The sequence below is a fragment of the Muntiacus reevesi genome, chromosome 2, assembly GCF_963930625.1.
Source record: "Muntiacus reevesi chromosome 2, mMunRee1.1, whole genome shotgun sequence".
NCBI classification, from domain to species: Eukaryota; Metazoa; Chordata; class Mammalia; order Artiodactyla; family Cervidae; genus Muntiacus; species Muntiacus reevesi.
In genome coordinates, this window is record NC_089250.1 from 195,182,182 (window position 1) to 195,206,920 (window position 24,739).

At 38.2% G+C, this 24,739-nt stretch overlaps 1 protein-coding gene across 5 annotated transcripts in view; it reads right to left on the minus strand.

Annotated features, from left to right (window-relative positions):
- Nucleotides 1-294: 294 nt before the first annotated feature.
- The window catches only part of SMG1 (SMG1 nonsense mediated mRNA decay associated PI3K related kinase), a 95,679-nt gene continuing 71,234 nt past the window's right edge, over nucleotides 295-24,739 (minus strand). For all 5 annotated transcript variants that reach the window (XM_065924416.1, XM_065924415.1, XM_065924417.1 and 2 more), the window contains 22 exons: nucleotides 23,931-24,179; nucleotides 23,302-23,440; nucleotides 23,110-23,219; nucleotides 22,768-22,986; nucleotides 21,880-22,070; nucleotides 21,005-21,177; nucleotides 20,589-20,868; nucleotides 19,862-20,134; nucleotides 19,391-19,625; nucleotides 19,002-19,228; nucleotides 16,348-16,498; nucleotides 16,055-16,244; nucleotides 15,407-15,876; nucleotides 12,887-13,024; nucleotides 11,436-11,588; nucleotides 10,531-10,710; nucleotides 9,535-9,762; nucleotides 8,549-8,760; nucleotides 8,290-8,396; nucleotides 6,985-7,164; nucleotides 6,788-6,894; nucleotides 295-4,874 (listed from right to left, as the gene is read on the minus strand). In XM_065924416.1, the coding sequence (XP_065780488.1) occupies nucleotides 4,797-4,874; nucleotides 6,788-6,894; nucleotides 6,985-7,164; nucleotides 8,290-8,396; nucleotides 8,549-8,760; nucleotides 9,535-9,762; nucleotides 10,531-10,710; nucleotides 11,436-11,588; nucleotides 12,887-13,024; nucleotides 15,407-15,876; nucleotides 16,055-16,244; nucleotides 16,348-16,498; nucleotides 19,002-19,228; nucleotides 19,391-19,625; nucleotides 19,862-20,134; nucleotides 20,589-20,868; nucleotides 21,005-21,177; nucleotides 21,880-22,070; nucleotides 22,768-22,986; nucleotides 23,110-23,219; nucleotides 23,302-23,440; nucleotides 23,931-24,179 (4,290 nt within the window). In that variant the 3' untranslated portion in view covers nucleotides 295-4,796. The remainder of the gene's footprint in view (nucleotides 4,875-6,787; nucleotides 6,895-6,984; nucleotides 7,165-8,289; nucleotides 8,397-8,548; nucleotides 8,761-9,534; nucleotides 9,763-10,530; nucleotides 10,711-11,435; nucleotides 11,589-12,886; nucleotides 13,025-15,406; nucleotides 15,877-16,054; nucleotides 16,245-16,347; nucleotides 16,499-19,001; nucleotides 19,229-19,390; nucleotides 19,626-19,861; nucleotides 20,135-20,588; nucleotides 20,869-21,004; nucleotides 21,178-21,879; nucleotides 22,071-22,767; nucleotides 22,987-23,109; nucleotides 23,220-23,301; nucleotides 23,441-23,930; nucleotides 24,180-24,739) is intronic.

The window sequence follows — 24,739 nt, forward strand, 5'->3', positions numbered from 1 at the left end:
AAGCTGGATATTGTTTTCCTTCAGAGCTTTTACACAACACACACCAGGGAATATATGTCAATAATAATCTACTGAAGTTTTTAAAGATATACAAAATGAAGCTTAATAAATTGTGCCTTAATACTAAGAACTTTGAAGTAAAATTTCCACTTCTATTCAAAAATATTAGAACATATAAAATACATTTTTTTAGAATCAACTTTTTAAACTTTTGGAGGTATTAATGCTTTAAAAAAGCTAGCCATACTCCAAAATTGTTTTCTGGAAACTACTTCAACAAATTCAGAGCTTAAATGCTACGTCTTTTAAGACTTTATTTTCTGAAAAACAGGTATTTCATACAATCTTTGCCATGTTAATGCAAATATGCACAAAGTAGGCCATGTACTTTTGTTTTCCAAAAGATGCATTATGAGCATTTTCAGGAAGCTGGTGTGATTTATTCAACTTTTAATCTTAAATACAATCACAAAATTATATCCATCAGGAGGCATTACAACCTTTTGTACAGAGAAGCCACTTTATTTATACAATGTTACTAGAACAAGGAAGATTCAGTTCAACTCAATTTGCTCTTATGTAACAAGGGTAAAGTAAATTAACAAGTGAAGTGTGATGTTGCCATTGACATTACAGGTGGAAATACAAGGAAAATTTAAACCGGAAAAATAAAAGAACTTTAAACAGGAGCTGAAACTTGGACTGTCGAGGGGGGGGGGGGGAGCCTGTTTTGAAAGACATACATTCTGCAAGTCTGCATTTCAGAACATTCAGTTAAGTTTATCATCTTCCAAAGTCAAGCTAATTTATGACACTTTTACAACAGCACAACAAACAGCTTTTTCCCTAGTAAGCCCAAATTCCCATGGAAAGCAAGAGGCTAAATGGTTCATGTTGTACAACTAACCACTGAACCTATAAAGCTTCTCTCAATTGCAGTTCATTTGCCCTTTTGTAAAAAAGAGATGGTGATATTGTTACCCAGGCCTTAAAAAAAGCAGGAAAAGTGCAACAAACCCTTCCGGGTTCATAATACAGTGGATTTCCTTCCTCAGTGTTTGGAAAATTTATAATGTTAGTTTTTCCCCATAGGAGGAATCTTTCTAATATAACCCAAATAGTGAAAAACATCTGCCTTCTTTAAGCAATCCTTTTATTAACATAGTCTACCTCCTAGAGTTAAGAGGGGGGAAAGTCCTAGCTCTAAATTACTGAAATTTTACAAGCTCAAGATACAGAATGGAAGGTCATTGGTTTTCATATATATCTGGTTTTATGTAAAACAAAGGTACTTCAATGTGCTAACAAAAAACATTCACTGATTTTTTTAATATATATGAACAGAAGCTAACAGGCTAATTGTAGGCGCCTTCTTTAATATGAAAAGAACTGGGAGAAAAGAAGAACCAGCTCCTTTGCTTTTAGTACTGCCAAAACAAGTAAGCCCCAGAGTAATTACAAATATGTAGAGGAAAATAGGCCAGGAAGACTTCTCAATTCAAAGTACTGCCTATATCACAACAGATTTAAAAGGACCTAAGATTGCACATCAACACTAATATTTGGCTGTACTTGCATTGCCCTGCTTGGAATTTTTTTTAATGGCTCTTTCCTTAAATTTCACACATCAGAACAACAATTAAAAACAAAAACAATGCAGATAACACCAAACACTGGACATTAAGAACACCACATACGACACTTAGATAACAGAGGCAAGTGTTAAGGGCAGAGTGATGGAAGTTTTTCTTTGTATTACAAACCCTCAACCCTGAACCTGGGGTTTGGGCTCTAAAAGAGCAATTTAGGGGAGCAGATCAAGAGCTTGATTATCAGTTCTCACACAGAAACCTCACGTATCTCAAACAACTCACAAGTGCCAGACACAAAAGAATCATCATCTAGCAAACTATGTGAAGAACTCATGACCAGAAATAATGAGATACTGCAAGACACAGCAAATAAACAGAGTAAAAGAGAAATACTGACAGCTCCATAGACTACTAAGCCTCCACAGCTTTAGAAAAAGCAACTAAAATTCAGGCAATTCTAGAAAATTAAAGACAGCAAAACACTTATGATAAACTTCAATTTCCAAGGGTACATCAAATTGTAGAAGTTGTTAGTTATTCTGTACCCCCTGAATCTTAAGAAAGGGCGGGGGGAAAGCACAAGAGAGAGGGAGTGCAGAAGTCGGGGTCGGGAGGAAGAGGGAGGAGGAAGGTGGGAGCAGGGATGGGGGACACGAGAACGGAGGGAGGAAGCAGACCCCTGGTTTTCCACAGGTTATTTCTGTATTATCAAAAATGTATGACTTCATAACCACAGCACTCTGAGCTTCACATTTTACAAGATAATCACCAAAATATAGACCTGTCTTCTGAATCTGCTGTATGACCAAAGCCTTTTACTGCTGATTAAACCTCGTAACTGTTGAGTTCTCTTTTAACAGTTCAAAATGACAAGGCTACTTGTCAAATGACTCCCCCAGGAGCAGCCAAAGAGTACAGACTGTCTTGTTGTCCAGAATGCAGCAAAGAGCAACCTTTGAAGTCATCAATCAGGCATATCTGCCCTACAACCAAACATGTATATGTCACACTATTCTCTGAGGGATCATTTTAAAATAAAAGTGATGGATAATTCAGCAGAGGCACATGTTTTTTATGTAAAGCTGTTTTGTTTTCGCTAGGATAAGGTGCCAGGTACCTCTGAAGCCTGAAATTCACAGGCAATAAAATTCATCTATTTCATTTTTCTTCTTTGCCAAAGAAGAAGCAATTTCTGATTATTGTCTATAAGGACAAACTAGTGTGAACTGGTTCTATCACTGTAATAAAAGTTTTTCCTTGTGACAAAGAATGTTGTTGAAAGACTAATCTTAGTAGAGGTAATCAAGTGATGAGTGCAACAGCCTCTAGGAAATAAAGCAGTGTGCAAAACACAATATGGCATTATTATTCCGATAGGTTGTTTTGATTGTGAAAATAAAGTTCAAAATGAATGAAGAAAATAAAATTTGACGCACTAGGTTCCTTGTTATTAGACACATGGGTATTCAAAAATATCACCTTTCTTATAATACCTGTCAAAGTATTAAGAGCGCTGATACTGAAATGCATTCTCCCATGAGTATTTAAAGATTACCGATTAATGTGGCAATCAGAATACAGGAAAGGCTGGAACTATGTGAAATTTTTCCTTAATTCCTTTCAAGTTTGTGAAGACTGGCAACTAGAAAGTGATCATAGACCTAATCTCTAAATTGCAGGGAAAATGTACTCAATCAAGATTTTAATCCTCTTCTACTCTGTGTCGATACGTGATTTTAGGAATCCTATTCTAGTCTGGATTTTTATTTTGGATCAACAATTGAGCTTACACAGTCAGTACTGAAATGCAATGCTAAATTTAAGGAAACCTTGATCATGAAATTACTACTATTAAAACTGTGCAAAAATCAAAGTACTTCACACACTAATAATGGAACTTAATAAAAGATGTTGGTGGTTCTTACTTTTTGCTCATGTTTCATGTATATGTCCTAAAAGGCCAGGTAAACTAAAGCACTTTTAATTTACACCTTGTAAATTAAAAGTATCAAATGAGAAAACTGAATTAAAAAAAACATTTCACTCTACCTCCACCAGAACATCACTTTATTGTTAATCTGTCATCAACAGTGTAAAACTAATAGGTACTCTATCCTGGTTTTTAAAAAGGTAAAAGATTACATTGGATTAGCTACTTTCTATGAAGAAACTACAGCAATCACAGAAGAGGGAAAATTTGAATGACCTCTTAAAAATGTACACTATAAGCAAAGGGGAGTGTACATTAAATCAAATGTCTGTTAGATTCATTACTTTTGAATGCACAGTGACAATTCTGGAAACTGTACATGATAGAATCACAGATATGACTTAAATAACCAGAATTACATTTTGTATGTGATCATCAGACCTTTTAACAATCCTCGCATTTTCCATGTTATCAGTGGTTTTGGAAAATTTTCTGTTTATCACTCCAAATATAAGTTAACAGCATTGAGATGAAGTACATGAAATATAAGGATTGAAATAAAAGTGAATGTGAAAGATGGCTAATCTACTAGATCAGGTAAAGGGGGAAATGGGCAGATGGGGGTGGGGAGGAGTACGATGGGGTGGGTTTTTTTCCCTTCATTTCAGAAGTAAGTTCTTCCAATGTAGTGTATCTGTTACATAGCTCTCCTTCTTCAGTCCATTTCTGAAATTCATATCGCATAGCCTTTTTTTGTACTTACTGGTCAACCCGACCAGTACTGTTGCTAAGCAACAAGTGTTATGCAAGAATCTGAATGCATCAAATCTTCCTTGGCTGTGATTTCTTCGCGGCCCCAGTTTCCTCTGTTTCTGAGCGGGGTTTTTTTCCTGGATTGTACACACGGGGTCAGGTGGAATGGAGTTCCAAATCACTGTGCTCCGCGGCATCCCAATCTCTTTCTGCAGCTAACCTCCTGACACGTCTGCAGCTGTTCTGTGGCAGAAAGACAATCTCCGTGTTCAGGCGGTGAGCTTGCTTGCTTTCTTTCACCCTTGGCCCTGGGGTTGCAGGCCATGGTGTTGGGCGTATCCCTGAGTGCAGCTGTCCTGCAGGATTCACTTCCCTAGCGCACCGAGATTTCCTAGGTTTCCTCAGAGTAAGCCCCCAGTTGCATCACCACCGACTGTGGTGTGGCTTTGGATGCCTGAGGCTGAGTTGATTCTGGTGGATGTCTGACCTCGCTTAACCAGACTCATCTACTGTCTTGCCATTCATACCCAGGCTGTCCAACCTTCATACAGCTGAGCCAAGTTATCTAGATTAGTTGCTTCCTTAATGACATAGTCAACCTGTAAAAATGGGCAGGATAGAATTTAAAGCCATTTAAAACTTGAAAGAGCATGATTCTTATCTGAGTTACATGAACTGTTTAAGTTTCTTATCACCCAAATTAATTACCCAAAGATGTGCGGTTGTCATGGTGGGAAGAAGTTAAATAATCTGAGCTTCCCTCCTAATGCTGTAACTTACAAATGTGTGTCTTGGGAAAGTCACAATCCCCTTTGAGCCTTACAAATCCCTAAATGGAGAAAGAGTGCCACTGACCTCACAGGTGTTCTTGCGATTAAACATGTGAATTCACTGGGCAAATGCTTAGGTGAACTGAAAAGTGCCCAGCAGATTCTGGAACACAGTTTGACACTCAGCAAACATCTGCTGATTCTGACTCAGCTAAATATTCTTTTACAGTAAGAGATACAATAATTTTTCTATCCAGAGCATCCATCAGGGTCCAATTATATACTAAATGCTCACTATATGGCTGCTGAATTACAACCTACAACAGTTGTGTGCAAAGAACTCTATACTTACCCTACTCCTGTGAGCCATTTAACATTTTTATATAAAACTATCAGAATAAAAAGCACAATAGCTAAGCATCCTTCAAAAAAAAAAAAAAAAAAAAAATGGACAGAGACCTAAGATGCAGTCATGAAAGCACACAATCCATTAACCTACCAGAAAGTTTCTGAAGCAAAGATACCCCTAGACCCAGAACACTGTCCAGGGTTTTTGACAAATTTGACATACCCTGTCTAAAGAATGACTCTTAACCAAGAAGAGCTTAAGCTCAGATCCAATATAGAGATCTAACAGTGTTTAAAATTTAAAAAAATATTTTCTTGCTGATGTGAATTATGGATGCCAAGCCATTAAAAATAGGATATTCACAAGTCTCAGATTTTTACCCCACAGAAGAAAAGGCAAATGTGTAATGGAGAATTCAGGAGAACATTACGCTTGACCAAGTGCTCTAACTTAAATAACAAAGATGGCACAAACAGACACACAATTCAATGATGTAAAATTTTAAGAAAACATCACTGGCAAAGTAGTCTTGCCAAAAATGCTATGATATAAATAAAATATCAGACAAATATAAACTGAGGCACATTCTGCAAACCAAGTGGTCTGGACACATCAAAAATATAAATGTCATAAAAGAAAAGGCTCGGAACTGTTCTAGACATCAAATGGAAATTAAAACTGGAACAAGTATATGAACTTCAGCATAAGTTTTGACTAAATTCTGTATGGGTGGGGGTGGCTAAGTCAAAAAGGATATCTGAAGATAACTGGAGAAACCTAAATATGGACTCAATGGTGGATAGCAGTCAATATTAACACCAGTGTTAAGTTTTCTGAGTTGATAATTTTATAATTATATCACAGCTATATATCATAGCTATATATTATTACAATGTTTTGTGTGGGAGACAAAGTACTTAGGCAAGAAGTGTTACACAGAAAGATTAGGCAAATAAAAGATTAACAAGTGATTTGCCAATTGTAGGCAAGGAATATATAATACATCAGCATTCCTATCACATTTCTGAAGGTTTGAAACTTTTCAAAATAAACAGCTGTGGGCAAAAGAATTCATTCCTGAATTTATATATACAATTTTAATAACATTAATGATAAAATTTCAGAGTAATAACTTCAGACCAATTGACACCCAGGAACACTTTACAGATTAAATTTTGGTTAAAAGAGGACTAGGGAGAAAGGAAAGTGTTAACAGGCTAGAGTTAGAGTTGACAGTCTAGGAGCTATGTTATTCAAAATGTTCTGAGGCCTGAAAATAGGTTTAAATTCCTTATTTCTCAATATGCCACCAAAGATGGGGGTGAGGGAATTTTTAATCCTATACTGCTTCAGCAGCATTAAAATGCATAGCTCAAGTTTAAAAAATGGTCACCTGTTCAGCAACTGACATCCTCCTACTCGGATCAACATCTCGGCCCTCTAGCTTGGCTTTCACTCTCTTCCACACGCTCACTGCATACGAGTTCCTCTCCTGCACAGCTATGAGGCAATGGAGACATGTGTAAGTCAGGCCACCACTTTGTATTAATATTTATTAATACGTAAGGTGTCCTTACTTTAACTCATTACCTTTTCCAGTCTTAGGGTCTCTAACGGCCTTTTTAGGACTACAAGCAACACTCTTGCCAGTTCCCGGAATGGTGCTTGGTGGAGTATCTGCTGATGTAGCCAGATTTTTCTGAATCAGCTTTCTAGCATTCTGTGACATGACATCAGGCTGAGTCTTCTGGCCAGTGTTGCTTCGGACTGCTACAGAGAGAAAGTTGGTAGCTCAATATACATGTAAACAGAAAATGGGGGAGCAGGGCAGTTCTGTTTCAATCATCAACTGCAAATGGACAACCCTGATACTAGATGTGATATTACAACCTTAAAGTCCTTATCCCTTAAAATAAAAGCTCTTCACCTAAAAAGATAGTTTAAACAGCTAGATGCGGAAAAAGGCAAGGAAAGGTACAGTCACAGAATGATACAATTTGTATACGTGCGTGCATGCACACAGAGAAGTCAACAAATACACAGTGGTTTTATCTCTAGTTGGAATGGAACTACAGATTTTTCTATTAATTAATTTTCCATATTTCCCTAACAGACATATATTTTATAATCATAGACAGTATTTGAACACACAGTATTTTTACTCTCTAACATAAATACTTTTAAAATAAAGGCAAAATTGGTTCAGTTTGAAATATGACAAGCATTTGGGGAAACCCGTTGTTCACTTAAATAACTCATTTTTATGTCAGTACAGCTGATGTACAATGTCGTGTCAGTTTCTCCTGCCCAGTAAAGTGAGTCAGTCCCACCCACTCTGTCTTAGGTTCTACTCCCACACAGGTCATCACACAGTACTGAACGGAGGCCCCCGTGCTATGCAGTAGGTTCGCATTATCTATTTCATGTATAGTGGTGTGTATATGTCAACCCCAAGTTCCCAATTTACCCCCTCCTTGGTAACTATCAGTTTGTTTTTTACATCTGTGACATAATTTCTGTTTTTGTAAATAGCTTTATTAGAGAAAACCTTTAAAAAGGTGATGATGACTATAAACATGTTTGTTGTTGTTTATTTGCTAAGTCCTGTCTGACTTGTTTGCGACCCCACGGTCTAAAGCCTGTCAGGGTCCTCTGTCCATGGGATTTCCCAGGTAAGAATATTGGAGTGCACTGCCTTTCCCTTCTCCAAGGGATCTTCCTGACCCAGGGATAGAACCCATGTCTCCTGCTTCTCCTGCATTGGCAGGTGGATTCTTTACGGCCTGAGCCACCAGGGAAACCCAACAAACATATTAGACTCTTTAACATCTTAGCATCTATGTGTAGATTATTAACAGGTCAAGATACAGGTTTTTCTCAACAGAGGTGTCTTACCTGCAGCAAAGGATGGTTGATAAGTAGCAGACGATGTTGGACTCGAACATTCATTTGTTGCATCGGTGACTAAGGGTGATGCAAAACTCACTAAATTATTATAGATACTGAAATATAAAATAAAATGACTCATTTATGAAATGCTTCAGCAAATAGCTACTTAAGTATGAACAAAACTGAAAAAAATATTAAATAAACAAAACTTACTTTACCAGATGTTTTGCTTACATTTTAAATTCAGGCCTGAAGGCATTCTTACCTCTGACTTTGTGTTTTCAGTTCTTTCAAGGTGGGAGTTATTTCCTGGAGCATTTCCACATGTTCTTGACTTCGAACCTGACCCATGGCTTGGACCAATGTAAACAGCACTGTCTGAATGTTGTCTTGCCATGATTTATATTCACCCAGGAACTGCCTAACACTGTTTTCATAGGGAACATCTTCACCATCTGCCAGAGCAGCTTCTTCATCCTATAATCAATATTTTAATGATTAAGAAAAACGATATTTGTTTCAGTATTACTCTTCAGACAGTCACCTTTTGGATAACAGGTTAATAAGTGGTTTTTTAATATCAATGTATTTAGTCTGCTTATTACAATTTATTAATAACTTCTTTTCAATAGGAATCTTGTTTTCAGCACAAATAAAAACTCCAACTAAAAAGAAATCCAGGGACTTCCCTGGCAGTCCAGTGGTTAGGACTCCACACTCCCACTGCAGGGGGGCACGGGTTTGATCCCTGGTTGAGATCCCACAAGCCACATGATGCAACCGAAAAAAAAAATTTCAAAAAGTAAATGGTCTACTGTTTTGTGACAATAAAGCCTTTCCTAAGGACTGTTTCCTTACTATCTAGATTCTATACAATACTGGAGAGAACAGGCAATATTTCATTTATTTTGGAAGCAAACTATATGATTTGGGTTGGGAGGCAGAAGGGAGTTAGAGATTTAAATACTCTGTGAGACCAAGTTCAAGTTTCAGCTCTTCTATAAGTTATGTAACTTTGTATAAATCAATTTCTCTAAGCCCCAGTTTCTCTGTGTACAGAATCAGAATACTATTTATTACCTGCTTAAAAAAAAAAAAGAAAAAAACAGTTGATGAAAACACAAATAAACTCAGTGACAAACCAGATATATGACCTGGGAGAAATTAGGTGTTTTTGCTCATGAATAAAACTCTTTGTAATTTTATAAAGGGGGGGGGGTAGTAATTATGTGTCAATGGTATTAATCTTACCTTGGCCATCGCTTTCAGGAGATGTTTGACATCTCCAAGCTGCCGGTTATGGCCAGTGAGCACAGTCTTTATATTATCAACCAGATTCTGAATTGTTTCACAGACTGTTTCTATTTGTTGCTCCTTCTCTGTCTGAATTGCTCTCTGAGTAGACATATCCTGGGTCAGTTGTTTGTGTGCTGACAAAAGCCATTCAGAGCTGCCAATAGGATGTTCAAGAGTCGTGTCCTAAACAGAATAAGGGTTTGTTTGATTTTAAGAATCAGACAGAAAAATATAAGATTCTTTTCATCAAAATCACATCAAAAGACACTCGTAACTCAAGCTGATACAAAGAACCTCAGTTGCTGAGTCATGGATTAATTCACTAGAAAACAGTTGTTTTCTTAAAAATTTTAGTAAAGTTTTAAAAATAGTCGATAATTTAAGCAATCTACAAAATACAAACTAAGATTTTTACTTTTCTGCATAATTATACAGGGAACAAATGCTTAGTTTAAAACCTAAGAAAATATATTTGGAGTAACAAAGATGACACACAGCTAGGACCCTAAAGACACTGTAATTAACTTTTTAAAATAAAACCAGAGCCTCTGAATATATAGTCTAAAGCCTTCCCACAAAGTAGAAATGCTGAATTTATTAACTTGATATTCCAGCATTCATCCTCCACTAGTCCTCTGTCTGCTACCCTACTTTCAAAAGTGCATCTGAGTCATTTGCTATTCATTGTCTCTCTCCTTCCCTAGGAACCCCTACAGTGATTCTACTTGTAGCTCCGAGAGTTCTTTTCACTTTTTCATTCACTGCATTATTTGTATAAATAAGTTCCTTTGGGGATAAAAGAAAGATTTAGTCATCCTTGAATTCTTCATAACATCTCATATACAGTACATGCTCAATAAATGTAGACTAGTGAATATATTGATTTTGAGAGCATGTAGTTGGTCTTATTTAAGTTACCCAATCTCTTCACTCCCAAGAATCAAGACTTACCACCCTCTGTAATAAACGAAGCTCTAACTCAGAGACTGAACTGTTAAACTGTGATGCAAATGAACACATTTGCTGACACCGTTTGATTAGTTCAAATAATGCAGCATCCAGGTTTAAGGCTTCTGCAGTTCTAGTTCGTAAACTTTCAAAATGAATGATATTACTGCAGAGGAAAGTGACCTATGAAGAGGAAAAAGAGTGGAACCATCACAATGAGGGAAAAAATTGCAATTAATGAAAGAAAAATAATACTACTTATTCATTTCCAGAATTCAGGACCAGGTCCTAAAAATGCATGAATGTATGACTCTCATGGGAAACAGACCCATTTCTTATAAAAGCTGTAAATAAATGAAGACTTTTGGGTTGATGCTGTTAAGTCTGAGAAGGCCAAAGAGCACCTAAGCAGAGTCAGGTAAACGTGTCTTCCGCATGATTCTTTTTAATACAGAAGTTTCACTCCATAAACAGCCCATCACACCCCACTGAAATCTATCTGCGAGACATCTAAACTCCAACCGAAATGCCCCCCTCTGCTGCTTTGCTCCTACGCAATTTACCATTTAGATCAGAAAACACTGACTGGTTATTTGACAGCATTAAGGACATCTTTCAAGGTACAGTGATAGTACTGTGATTATGTTACTAACTAGTTCTCATCTTTATATATACATACTGAAATATTTACAGATAAAATGATATAATATTTGAGATTACCATTAAATTTAGGATAGGGAATAGGAAGTATAAAGAAAATAAAGTAGGACTTGAGTTGATAATTATTAAATTCTGGCAATGGATATATGGGATATGGGAATCCTACTGGTTCAGTGTTGTGCCTGATTATACAATCAGTTATATAATCCTGTAACTGAAAACAAGATGGCGCACACAGGTGCCCATACCTGACTTGCTCTTTGGCTCTCCTTAAGGACAAGATTTCTTCTTTCAGCTATTGTTGCTTCAAAATCCTGTAGTACAGGTGCCAGGGCAGGGTTGGCACCACCTGCCCATTTGAGTCGCTGTTCAATACTTGCTTCAAGTGCTGCCAGTTTCTCCTATAAAAGCCAGCAGAATCTCAGTGAATAGGACTCCACTTCCTATCTGTTGAGCATTTTATATGAATAAGAGGGATTCAAAAGAAGTAGGATGGCATAAGTAACTTAGAAAACATTTTTAACAAACTGTCACCTTTTGGAATTAATCTTGACTTCATATTGAGTATTTAAGACTAAACATATCTGAGAAGGTAAGGACTGGCTTTCAGTTTATTTTGCAGAAAGAAGTTACATTTTCATTTCTAAATAGTCTTTAAAAAAAAAAACCCTGTCATACCAAATTTCCACTGCACACTATATATGCAATCTATGAGAAAGTCCATTTATATCTTTGATGGTAAAAGATGAAAATCAGATTCCCACAAATGTAAACGTTTATGAATAACGGTAAAAAAAAAATCCAGCCAGATTATCACAATACGAAGGTTTTACATTAACAAAGTTGCTTCATTATGTATTCAACATTTCAAGTGGCGGAGTTCCCAATACTCTTCCCCCCAACCCGCTCGGCTCACACAGACACCTCTAGAATCAGAAAGGGCCTGAGTTCAGTCTCTAAAGTGAAAACTAGGACTAATGTGCTGTAGAGAAAAGGTATTTCAATCTTCAAAGAAGTGAGCTCAAGAAAAGTTCTATTAAAAATTTTTAAAATATTTTTAAAAAATTTTTAAATATTACTACAGTGATTGTAATCATACTAATATTAAACTATAAAAACAGAAAAATGTCAGTTACTACTGAATATATGAGATATAAGAATACCAGAGATGTATATAAAACCGTCATCAAGACCAGTTTCTTTTATTTAAAAAAAGAAGATGAGATTAAATATTTTGCTGATGTGACCCAAAAAAAGTAAAAAATATGGTTTAGAAAAATGTTCTGCTGCTTTTGATATCACAAAATTCCTTTAACTTCACAATAGAAGGAAGATAGGCCTAAGCTTCATGGATATTAATAATATGTCAAACTTTCAGAAAACAAATTTGGTATTCAAGTTTTTACCATTACCAAGGTTAATGTATAATGGCACAGTAATAACCATTAAAAATTCTTAAATAGTTCATTAAAAATTTGAAATATTTAGTATGTCTCTATTCTTAGTTCAAAATATACTGCTAAGACTCAGTTACTTTGGAAGATAAGAAAAAAAGGACACAAATTAAAAATAAAAGTGCAAAAGGTATTAAAGTTCCTGTGACTTAAAAGCCAAGGACAGACTGGACAGAGCACTTCACCACAGTTGAGGTCATTTCTAAAAGTAAGATGTGTCAGAAGGAGGAGATGACAAAACATACCTGAACTGTTGCAATTGAAGTTTCAATCTGGCTCAGAGTATGGAGTTTCTTTTTCATGCTGGTTAATATGGCAGAACGAGGGGGAGGGGTGACGGACATGGCTTGTGGTCTATTGATAAGGAGATCTTCATGCTGCCACTGTTCAAAGAAAAAGAAATGTAATAAAGTAAGCACAGAAAAAAATCAAGAGAGGGGAAGTGACGCTAGGGGAAGGACTGGGGGAGGAGGTATAAAGTCCAGTTGCAGCAGGGCAGGGTGGGCAGGGAAGAGTAACAGAAACACAATAAAAGAATTAACCAGATGGAAAATTTCCTGAGGTAGAGAATGGCTGATAAATTCCTTGGATCACTGATATGCAGTATTTAAATAGCAATTCTGAAGGCATTTCCCAGTCTAAGTAAAAGTTTCCTACCAATCCCCCGAAAATATAATCTCCAGTTCAGAGGCTGGAATAACCACAGTAGGTAGAAGAGTTGCCCAGCATGGGAGCTAAGCAAGTAACTGAGAGAAACGACGGCAGCAGTCAAAGAAAGAATTCTCTAGTGAACCTACAAGTGACAGAATGACAGAAAGGTGCAGGCAACTGACGGCAGAGGATCAAGCCATCTTATGCGTGCATCTTGTATGCTGTAAGGTGGCCCCAGAAGACCAAGGGACATCTGAGCTGAAATTTTAAAGTTATATATTGTGATAGCTTAAAATGTGTTCAGATGAACAAACCTGGAAGGACTTTTATATTTTCCATATAGTTGTGAACTTTTTCAATGAATAAACTCTAAAATGTATTAAATAAACCTTTTCAACATTACTTTTTTGAAGTAAAATAAATGCCAAGAAAGCCCAACGTGGGGCTTCCCTGGTGGGTCTAGTGGTTAAGAATCCACTTCGCAATGCCAGGGACAGTGGTCTGGGAAGATCCCACGTGCTGTGGAGGGAGCCACTAAGCCCGTGCACCCCAGTTCCTGAGGCCTGTGTGCCGAGACCCTGTGCTCTGCAACAAGGGAAGCCGCCGTGAGGAGAAGCCTGTGCACCACAAACGGAGGGCAGTCCCTGCTCTCCACAACTGGCACACAGCCAACAAAGACCTGAAACAGCCAGTAAATAAATAAAGGCTTTTTAAAATAGAGTTTATTTAAAAAAAAAAATAATCCCAATGTGCTAGAATGGCTGTTACTATAATAAATGCAACTTCAGAATCTGAATAAATTACTTTTCTTACTTAGGAGCTAAGAAACCAGCTAATTGAGAAAACTGCAAAGAGAAAAATACACTGGTTCCATGCCCCACCAATTCCACTCTTGGGGAGTGGCTTCAATATAAATGATACAAAGTAACCAGTGTTTGGGCCAAACCAGAACCCCCGATACTACAGCCCCAGTGCTACTCCATGAGTCACAACTTGTCTGAAGCTACTGACAATCTTGAAGCCTCTGTTTGAAGTAAAGAAATAATAAAAAAATCTGCAATTTATACTGTACTTATTGTCTTACACAGATCACTTTTTTTTTTTTTTTTTAAAGTATTCATTTTGGGGAGTGCTGGGTCTTTGCTGCTGCGCGGGCTTTCTCTAGCTGCCGTGCACAGGCTTCTCGTCGCAGTGGCCTCCCTCGTTGCAGTGCACAGGTTCCAGGGCACGCGAGCTGCAGAAGCTGCGGCGCGTGGGCTCGGTAGTTGTGGCACACAGTAGTTAGCTACTCAGTAGTTAGTTATTCCAACCAAGGCATGTGGAATCTTCCCAGACCAGGGATCAAACCCGTGTTCCCTGCATTAGCAGCTGGATTCTTATCCACTGTGTCACCAGGGAAGTCCCAGATCATCATTTTTAATTCACACAGTCATCAACCTTTTAGAGAGTACTGTCCCCATTCTACAGGTAAGGAAATCAGATCTTAAGGGAGGTGAAAGGTAAGTTCATATATCCAAATCTATCTCACTCCCAAAGTCTGTACTGCCCCAAAACAAACAAGGACAAAAACAGGCTTCTAAAAAATAGTTCCCAAATGACGACAGGTTGTATGCAGAGAGCTTAGACATTCAGGGAAACAGATGTCACTTTGGAAATAATTATGTTAGTACACAAGGAATATATGCACCTAACAAATACATTCAATTGTTAGAAATCACATTTACAGGGTGGGGGACAGGGGGGCTCAATAGGAACGGGATATATGCACATGCACAGAATTCACTCTGTTGTACAGCAGAAACGAACACAGTGTTGGAAAGCAATTATACTCCAATTGAAAGAAAAAGAAATTACATTTACAAGTAATATTTAGCGAGAACACTAACCATAAAACACTGATGGAAACGAACTAAAAGGACACAAACTATAAACATAAAACAATCACAACTACGTAAACAAGAAATGTTACAGAAATGTTAAAGCTGTGTTTATTCTGGGCTGGCACAATTTGAGAAGTTTAAAATTTTCTCTTCTTTACATTGTTCTATATTAATCTCCCAGCTTTTCAAATTCCTACACTGAGGACAAACTCCTTTATGGAGAGAAATACTTACTTGAAACATGGCGATGTGCAGCTGAACGCGCTGCAGGCTTGTCTTGCAGGAGGAGATGCTGGTCTCCAGCCTGCGCACCAAGTCGTGCTTCTTCCAGGCAGTGTCGTAGGAGCTCGCCAGCACAGTCGCCCTGTTCATGACCAGCTGAGAGAACTTCCCGATCTGGATGTTGTGCTCCACGGCTTTTTTACACAGATCATCAACAGAAACTTTGCTTTCAGCACCAAAATCCTTCGCCTCCACCTGTGCAATGATGTCTACTCCTAGAGCACTGATGAAGCTGCACAGTGTGAGGCCCAGGGCTTGGTTCGGAAGTCCAATCAGAAGCTGCCGCACAAAGTCAGCTGTGAATGCCTTTATTGGTTTGGCCATCTGGTCTTCACTGAAACAAGAGTTTCTAAAAAGGGTTTTCACATTGACAATCTGTACAGGCCCATTTACAGTATTCTGATCTTCAAGTGAACTTGATCCTAAAAAAGGAAATTTTTCTTTAAGTATTTCATACAATACTAAAATAAGGTGACAATGCTAACTTAAGAATTTGAAGAGGGCATGAATTTAAGATTTTAATTTACAGTTAAATTAAGACTACTCTATCCCATTTCCCTCCAAAGTACAACTAAATCCAGCTTAAGTGTGAAATATTACCTGACAAAGTTTTAGAAAAGGTACCACAGAGCCGAAAGAACTCCTTAATTGTCTGTAGTCGTTTTAGAAAGAAGATCTCTTCCAGCACCTGTCGGTGATTATCATCATCAAAAAAATTGACCTGAGTGCTCCTGGCTTCCCGTATGATGTCAATCTTTCGCCAAGCTATAGGAATTTCCATCTTATTTAGCTATGTAAATCAAAGAAAAGAAAGTTCATTTCTCCACTCTTCAAACACAGGACAACTACTTTACTACACTTGCATTATTTATCAAACCAGGTCAATTATTTACCTTTTCAACTAATAAGCCAAAAGCAGTCTCAACTTGGGCAAACATGCCATCAAATGCTACCAAAAGCATCTGGCCAGCTGACATTTTTGGTGTTTCATCAACTGAACCATTTCTTGGTTGGATTAATTCACCATACTGAGCATGAAGCATTCTAGAGGAAAAGAAAAAGGAGTTAAAACCATTCCTAAACAGTAATATATTTGGGGGGAAACGTTAAGATCAACAAGTCTTACAGCTAGTATGCAGAGTCTAGGGAAAAAGTCTTTTTATGAAGGAAGGAGTGTTATTAGCCATTGTTCATGTGATTAAATTTTATGCAAACTGAAGTTATGACAGTTTTAAAAGAACTATATAAAATACTACGGTATCTCTTTATATACAGAACATTATACACTTCCAATAAAAAAAAAAAAAATCAAGAGGCACACAATTCTAAAGCTGGTGGACCTAGCAAAAGTTGTCAAGTATCTTCACACTACTGTCACAGGACAGTCAACTACAGACAGTGAATGGAAACAGCTATCCTTTTTGGTATGCTGTTTTGAATAATGCATAGTTTGAAGGCAGGTCTTGAGAAATTTGCTCTCACATTATAATTAAGACTTGCATAGTGTTTATGTATCCAAGCACCATGTTAAACATCTTATATAAGTGTAAGCTATCAGAGAAATTTATAATGGAAAAAGGGCTATATGATGGTATAAAATTTTCATTTAGATTACCAAAAAGTTTCTCTAACACAAGATACATACAAGGCTGTAGCAGAATCAAACATGAAGTCTGTCACCCAGTGCTTACATGGAAGTAAACATTCCTCTATTTGAGAGTAAAGGGAATCTAGATTAGACATCAAGGAAAAGGGCAGGCTGAACTTTTGTGAGAAAGAAAAGTGTACAGACTTAGCATCTAACTTTTAAAATAATGCTAGGAACTTTATGATAAGGCTCTTGTGCAAATAATCTCATTATTTAGCTGACAAATGTTTATCCTATACTAATTACACTTGTTTTTTAAACTTTATGATAAACAACTAAAAGAAACATGAGAAAATAGGAAAATTTTGAATGCAGGATAAAAGAAAACATTAAGGAGTTGTTACCTTTTCTTATGAAATAAGGGCCTCTTAAGAAAATAAGTCTACATTAATTCTCCTGCAGTTTAAGAATGAAAAGGTATTTGCTTCAAAGTACCAGGGCAGTACAATTTAAACAAAATTAACCAGAAGCAAAAAAAAAAAAGGGGGGGGGGGTGGGGGCAGGATTAATCACAGTGCAGATAATTACTGAAGGTGGTGAAATGGGAGTTCATTATAATGTTCTCTCTGCTTCTTATATCTTGGTATTTTCTCATGGGAGGAAGTATGGTGGGTCAATTCATTGCTTCTCTCAATTATATTTTCTGACAGCAACTGGACAGAATGCCAAAGAAAGAGGCCCTGAATCACAAGGGACAAAGGGGCTTAAGGTTTAGCTTTGGGTACACTGCATGGCTGAAGAAACTGTTCAACCTCTACATGTTTCAAAGTCAAAATGTTTTCCTAGATTTAAGAGTTGAGAAATACAAAGTTCAATACCTAAAATAAACTTATAAAACTTAAGCTAACAAGTGTTCACCTGAAGTGACGTGTATACCCCATTAGCAAGCTAAACTGCCTCAGATGCTCCCACTGAATTCCAAGTGCTGGCTTAAAAAATACCACATTCCACTTTGTGTGTGAGCACAAATATAGTAAAAACTATAGCCTTTAAAGAATACATGTGTGTATGTAACAAAACCACACACACACAAGTACACATGTAACTGGTGAAACCTGAGTAAGCTCTGTGGACTGTATCAAAGTCAATTTCATGGTGTTGCTACTGTACCACAGGTATGCAAGATGCTACACTCAAGGAGGGATGAAGGCTACCTAAGACATCCCTGAACAATGTTTTTTTAAAAATACAACTTCCTAAATCTGTAATTATTTCCAAATAAAAGGGGTTTTTTTGCTTTTTTTTGGGGGGGGGGGGTGGTGGGGACGGGGACGGGATGGGAAATGTTGTTTTGGTTTTGTTTGTTTTAGCCATGCCGTACAGCTTGCAGAATCTACCAGGGACTGAACCTGCACCCTTCGCAAGTGCAGAATCCTAACCACTGGATCACCAAGGGATTCCCCCAAATAGAAGTATTTTTAAAAAGGCATCACTGAGGCTTCCCTAGGGGCTCAGTGGTAAGGCATCCACCTGCTAATTCAGGATATATGGGCTACATGTCTGATCTGGGAAGATTCCACATGCCTTGGAGCAACTACGCCCATGCAGCGCAACTATCGAGCCTGTGCTCCAGAGGCCAGGAACTGCAACTACCGAGGCCACAAGCCACAACCACTGAAGCCCATGTGCCCTAGAGCCCAAGCTCCACAAGAGAAGCCACCGCAGTGAGAAGCTGGTGCCACCGCAACTACAGAACAGTCCCTGCTTGCCACAACTAGAGAAAAGCCTGAGCAGCAATGAAGACCCAGCACAGCCAAAGGTAGAGGAAACTTACAAGTGTTTATATATATATCTGCTCTAAAAATTAAAAGTAAGCTTACGACAAAATAAGAGCTCAGAAAACGTATCTGGCTTCCCAACTCTTTCACAAGAAAACAGCACAGCTTAGCATTCACTTGCCTGGCAACATCGATGTAATGAGCATGTGTTTCTTCCTCAAGTCCCATAGCTGCATTTCTTAAATAGGCTTGAAGAGATTCAACTAGAGTCTGCAGAGGAACACCATCAGTTGTCTGCTCAATAAGACTGTCCAGCTCATGAAGCATACTTTCTAATGTGTACTCTCCTTTCATTAAACATCTCAGTGCTTCTGGAAATATGATTTGCCGGAAATTTGAATTTAATTCCTGTAAATACATGAGAAACTTATTTTAATGCTTCCTGAGTTTAGATAAAGCAACATTAAAGGCTGAGGAAGTCAAACCGCTTTTCAGAACCAGAGATGAAAAATACAACACTCAACATTTAAAACAAACTTGCAAAATTTAAGCTAATTTAGAAGTGCTCACCTGAAGTGAGGTGTATACACCATTAGCCAAATGAACTGCCTCAGACGCTTCCATGGGGTTAGGAATATCTAAGTCTTGTGGCACTAAGTGACACTGCTTCAGTAACTGAACCAGGCATGTGACATTTCCGCTCATACTGCAGAGCTCTTCCAAGAACCAGGCTCCATCCCGAGAAGTCAGATCAACCAGCTGCTCTCCAGCACTCGATGCTGCACCTTCCATCATTAGGTTACGCCTGAATGAGGTTAAGTATTTGTACAGTGAAACTGATTTAGTGGAACACACACAAATAGGATACCTCAAAATCTGGGAGAAAAATAGTAATAATAAAGCAGTCTTACACTGGGCAAGACTAATGAAAGTACAAGGATACCTTAAGTTTGGGATCAACCAAAAAACACATGAACTCTCAATAAGCACCAATGTTCACAGGACAGTGAAATAGTCTCAATAATACGTCAGTTAACTCACCTTGTGAGAGTACAAAGGGCAGAAATAATAACACTTGCTAGACTCAAAGATCCTTCCTCTCCATTCTCATGAAGGAAAACTTTGATACAACGTTCAATTTCTTTCAACTGATCTTCACAAACAGGTACAGTGACAGCTTCCTGTTTCAAGCGTTCCACCTGTCTAATAAGTCGGCTGTTGATGTCTGCTGCGTATCGCTGCAGGGTCATCTCAGTGGCCGTGATGAACTGACACACCGTTGGGGGTGGCTGGGGCGCATACTGCATTTCATATCTTTAAAAAAAGAGAAAGAGGTGCTTGAAAGGAAAGTTCACACCTTACAAAGTACTAAAAAAGACAAGATGGAATACTGTATTTGATACTCAAACTTCGAAGAGCAGAAATCATTATTTCCATTTTACAGAGAATGTCTCAAGAGCAAAAGTAACTTCTAAAGATGACTTGAGTGACAGAATCAATATGTGAATTCAGCTCTCTTTACCTGATTCCACCACTCTTAGATACATTTTATCTAAGAGTGAGATAAATTTTAACTAATTACAAAAAACACTGTCTTATAAAGGAAAACAAGAGTTTAAACCCTCTTAAAACCACAAGAAAGTGACTCCATTCAAATTCCATCAATCATTTCTTTCAGAAAATGAAATACTATGCAATTGAAAATGTTAACACAACTTTGCTTCCAGTCCCAATGAGAAGTAAAGAAAATCGAGAGTGATCAACTTACTTCCTGTAGAGTTCCTGACAGCGTTCTACTGTGGTATTACAGATGAGCTCTTCCATCCAGGTCTTCCACTGCTCAATTCGATGTTTCTGAAATATGGCCTTTGGATACTGCAGAGCAACGGTTGCGTAGTGATGCAGCTGCTCCAGACAGCCTCGCAGGACTGAGCGCCTCTGCTGCAGGAGGGCGCCAACCTCCCCCTCTAGCTGCTCACACTGGCTAATCAAGTGGGCCTGGCCAGCATTCTGCAGAAAGGCTGTTGCCGGCACGTAGCTGGGGGGACCTTTCGGTAAAAGATAATTATCCATCACAGTGAAGTCATTTCAAATCAGCAGTCATGGAAAGGGAGTACAAATCAGAACTCCACACATAAACACATAACAACAAAACTCACGTGCTCACATGCACATCTAACATACCAAGGTCCATCTGTGTGCTTATCTCCTGAAGCAAACTGGCCAGCTGCGTCGCTTCCAAATTACTGAATGCAGCCTGATAGTGTGTTATCCACTGTTCAAATTCATTCAGCTTCACCTGGATTGCTTCCTGAACAGCTCTCTGCTGAGTCTGTAGTTGAGTGTGTTCAGAATACCTAATGGAAGGAAAAAATTTTAATTGACTGCTGGGAATTTTCATCACTCTAAAAGTACATTTTGCTCATACTTGAGCCTGGTAAGTTCCTCTTCAATCTTGAGGATACCACTCAAATATTGTTTCCTCCTCTGGTTTTTTTCCTGACGCTACAGGTCCCTAACTATACTCACAACATTTTAAACAAAATTCTACATTTACCAGAGTTATTTGAAGTGTGGAAGACTGAGACTGGAAGACAGATCTCTGTAATCTCAGGATCTCAGCATCTCCTGCAGTGTCTGGCACTTGCACATTTAACCACCCTTCACTGAACTAGGCACCCGCTCTGTGCGAGGTTCACTCACTTAGATCAAAGCTCAAAAAAACTTGGCCATGTGGACAAAATCCACCATATAAGTAACAAGGATTCAGACATAAACTGCAGAGGAAAACAACAAACCCCAGGTTTTCTGAATCCAAGTTCACGGTTCTAACTACTTTGTCCACCATCTCCCATGGTAACTCAAACATCTAAATACAATGAAGTTGAAAATTTAAGTGAATTCTGTAAGTACTTCAAAACTGCAGTTCTTGCAAGAGCTTTGATTATTCATGTGAGTTGCTGCAGCAATTCTAATTCAAGTTGATAATGTTCATACAAATACAAAAGTTCTCCTTAATGGAATAAAGATAAATTACAAGTTCAACACTTGTTTTAAACCTGTGTTGCAGAGTATGAGAAGGATGATCCACTCCTTCAGCTCCTTCCAGAAATTCAATTTCTTCCAGCAGTTTGCCCTGAAGTTTCTCCACATCTGTTAGTTGCTCTTGCAAGCTCAGGTATTCATCTAAACTGCTGTCCAGCTTGGGAAGTACAACCAGCATCTCATCCCTGTTTTTAAACCAGTTCACCTGTAAAAAGATAAAATTAGGAAGATTCTTACAGGGCCGACTGTGAGGTATGAGGATGTATGCCAAAAGGATCATGTTAGAAGGACATTCTGCACATGCTATTACACTTAAATCTCAACAAAGCCAGTGTGGATCACCTGCATTTTTATAAAGATAACTAATGCAATCAATTCACATGGCAATAAATGAAGACTCAATTCCACAATAACATGCAGTTACCACCATGCCACACAAAGCAAGATCAGCATCACTGGCTACTATGTAGAAGGAAAAGGAGACTATCCAATTAAAATCAAGGAGACTATCCAGTTAAAGAACACTTAAAATAGTCACTGGCAAACACATTCAGTATACTAAAACAGGTACAATATTCTTCAAATTATTAACCCACCTCCCATGTGGGAGTGTGACTATGTGTCTTTTCACGTGAGCATTTCTTAGCAAACGATCACAGCAAACTGCCCTACTTCGTGGCCATTTTTATCACACACTAGAGTCTTACTTTTTTTATGGACCTGTTAACCTTTTTTTCTGGTGGCACTACACGGCTCACAGGATCTTAGTTCCCTGAGGAGGGCTGGAACCCAGGCCCTGGCAGCCTGGTCCTAACCAGGTCCTAACCACTGGACCACCAAGGAATTCCCTGGTCTTGTTAACTATTAACAAAAGAGGGACAATGACTTACTACTGGCCTCACCTTAATTTCAGCTACTCTCGAAGAAAAAAGGCTGCGAGTGATCTCTCGTTCCATCTCTCTCTTGCTCTGCTTGCTCTCAGCCTGCTGGCCCCCTCCACCATAGACGGCACCAGCAAACCCAGCCTCACCCCCAGCTGTCCAGTCCACCAGGGGGTCATATACAAAGGCCTCTAGCAGCGTCAGCAGAGTCTCCCTGCCACGCCGCATAATGTGTAGAACCTGTTTTCAGAAAACTTTTAATTACGTTTTGCCCAAAGCTTCCTCATTAAAATGTAGCTTTTCATTCCACAGAACTTGGTAATGTAACAGGTACACTACGCAGTGTAAGAGAAAACCACATACCTGCTCACAAGAAAGCCTAAAAACACCTTCTACTCCAGTTACACCCAGTGCGGTTTCAATGTTCTGTGTCATTCGAAAAGGTACTTTCTCAGGAACTCTAAGGCTTTTACCTTGAAAAGACAAATCATTATATTTTTGTCCTTTCACCAAAATATATTCGACCCTTATATAAAAAGTCCACTTTAATTTTACCTTTTTCAAAGCAAACATTGTAATCTATGTGAACAACCTCTCCAGTCGTCATATCTATGAGAACATTATCCAGATGTCTATCTCCAAGGCCAATTATGTATCCGACCATAGACATGACTGCAGTAGATCTGGCATAAGACTAAAGAAGAGGGGGTGGGGGGAGCAAGTTAGGCATTATTAGCAAATTTCCTTCCAACATGGTCTTGATTCTCTAAAATTTACAAACACCCACAATCCTACTCCCTTATTTCTAAATAAATAGCTGGCACTCTTCAGGGATGCTGCATGTGATCACAGACTTTGGTGAGCAGCAGCACACAACACTGAGGTCCTTGCTGGTTCTACTTCATCATCAACAGAATGCAGGACTTAAAAAAAATAACTGTTCTTCAGTCTCTCTAGTTTTTCCCTTTCTAAAGTTTTTATTCCACTTTTCATTTCATCCATAACCCCCTTCATTCTGCCTTCATACAGTCATGGCCACGCCTCGTAAAAATAAATGTAATGTAAGATTCAAATACAGGTCTCAAACTACCAATTCTAGAGGGGCAGCAGGAGGAGGGTGAACAAGACAAGACAGGACGCAAGCAAAGAATAATACTGATGACAGCCCAAAACAAAACACATACCTGTGTGACTCTCCACCACTCATCAGGGGTGGTACATGATGACCAAAGCTCTTTAGCAAGGAGATTTGGGGGCGTGGCCTCCATTAACTCTTCTAACACTGCCTTCATTACGTGAAGGGGCCAATCCCGTCGGGACACATCCAGACTAAGTCCAACTGCTTTCAAAGCAGGACCAATTTTACTATAATAAAGTTCACTAGGACGGGGTACAATTCCAGGATTCTGAGGAGTTTGGTAGGAATCTTGGGCCTTTAAAAAAATTTTAAGAAAAGATTAACTTTGTTTAAATAAGGATAAAGAGTACCTTGAATAGAGAGTAGTATTTTAAAAACTGTTTTCTCAGCAGCATTCTCCACTAGCTAGCTAAATCTCATGCATCAAATAGCCAATTCTTCTGGACTGCAATCTACATTATCTTTTTCTTAATTAGGTCTTATCGCTTTATTGAAAACTTGGTTTACTGTTACATTTTCTTGAGGTTCAACTCAAGCTTAACATCCAAGTTCCACTTTTCTTTGTAACATATAATTCTGTTTAAAATTTATCATTCATTTATGCACCTATTTCATTGTTCATCAATATGACTTAATCATAATATAAAATTATGATTTAGAAACACCTTAGACAAAAATGCAGATGGCCCTTTCCTAATTCCATCTCTAATCTACCCTTCAGTAATTGTTCTACAGTCTCCTATGTTCAAACTCTTGCGCTTTCCCAAATCTATCCAACTTAGAATCATTTTCTTTGTCTAGATGTTGGAACTTGAAGTTGTGATTGTTTAAAAAGTTACTTTTTTTATATGAAGT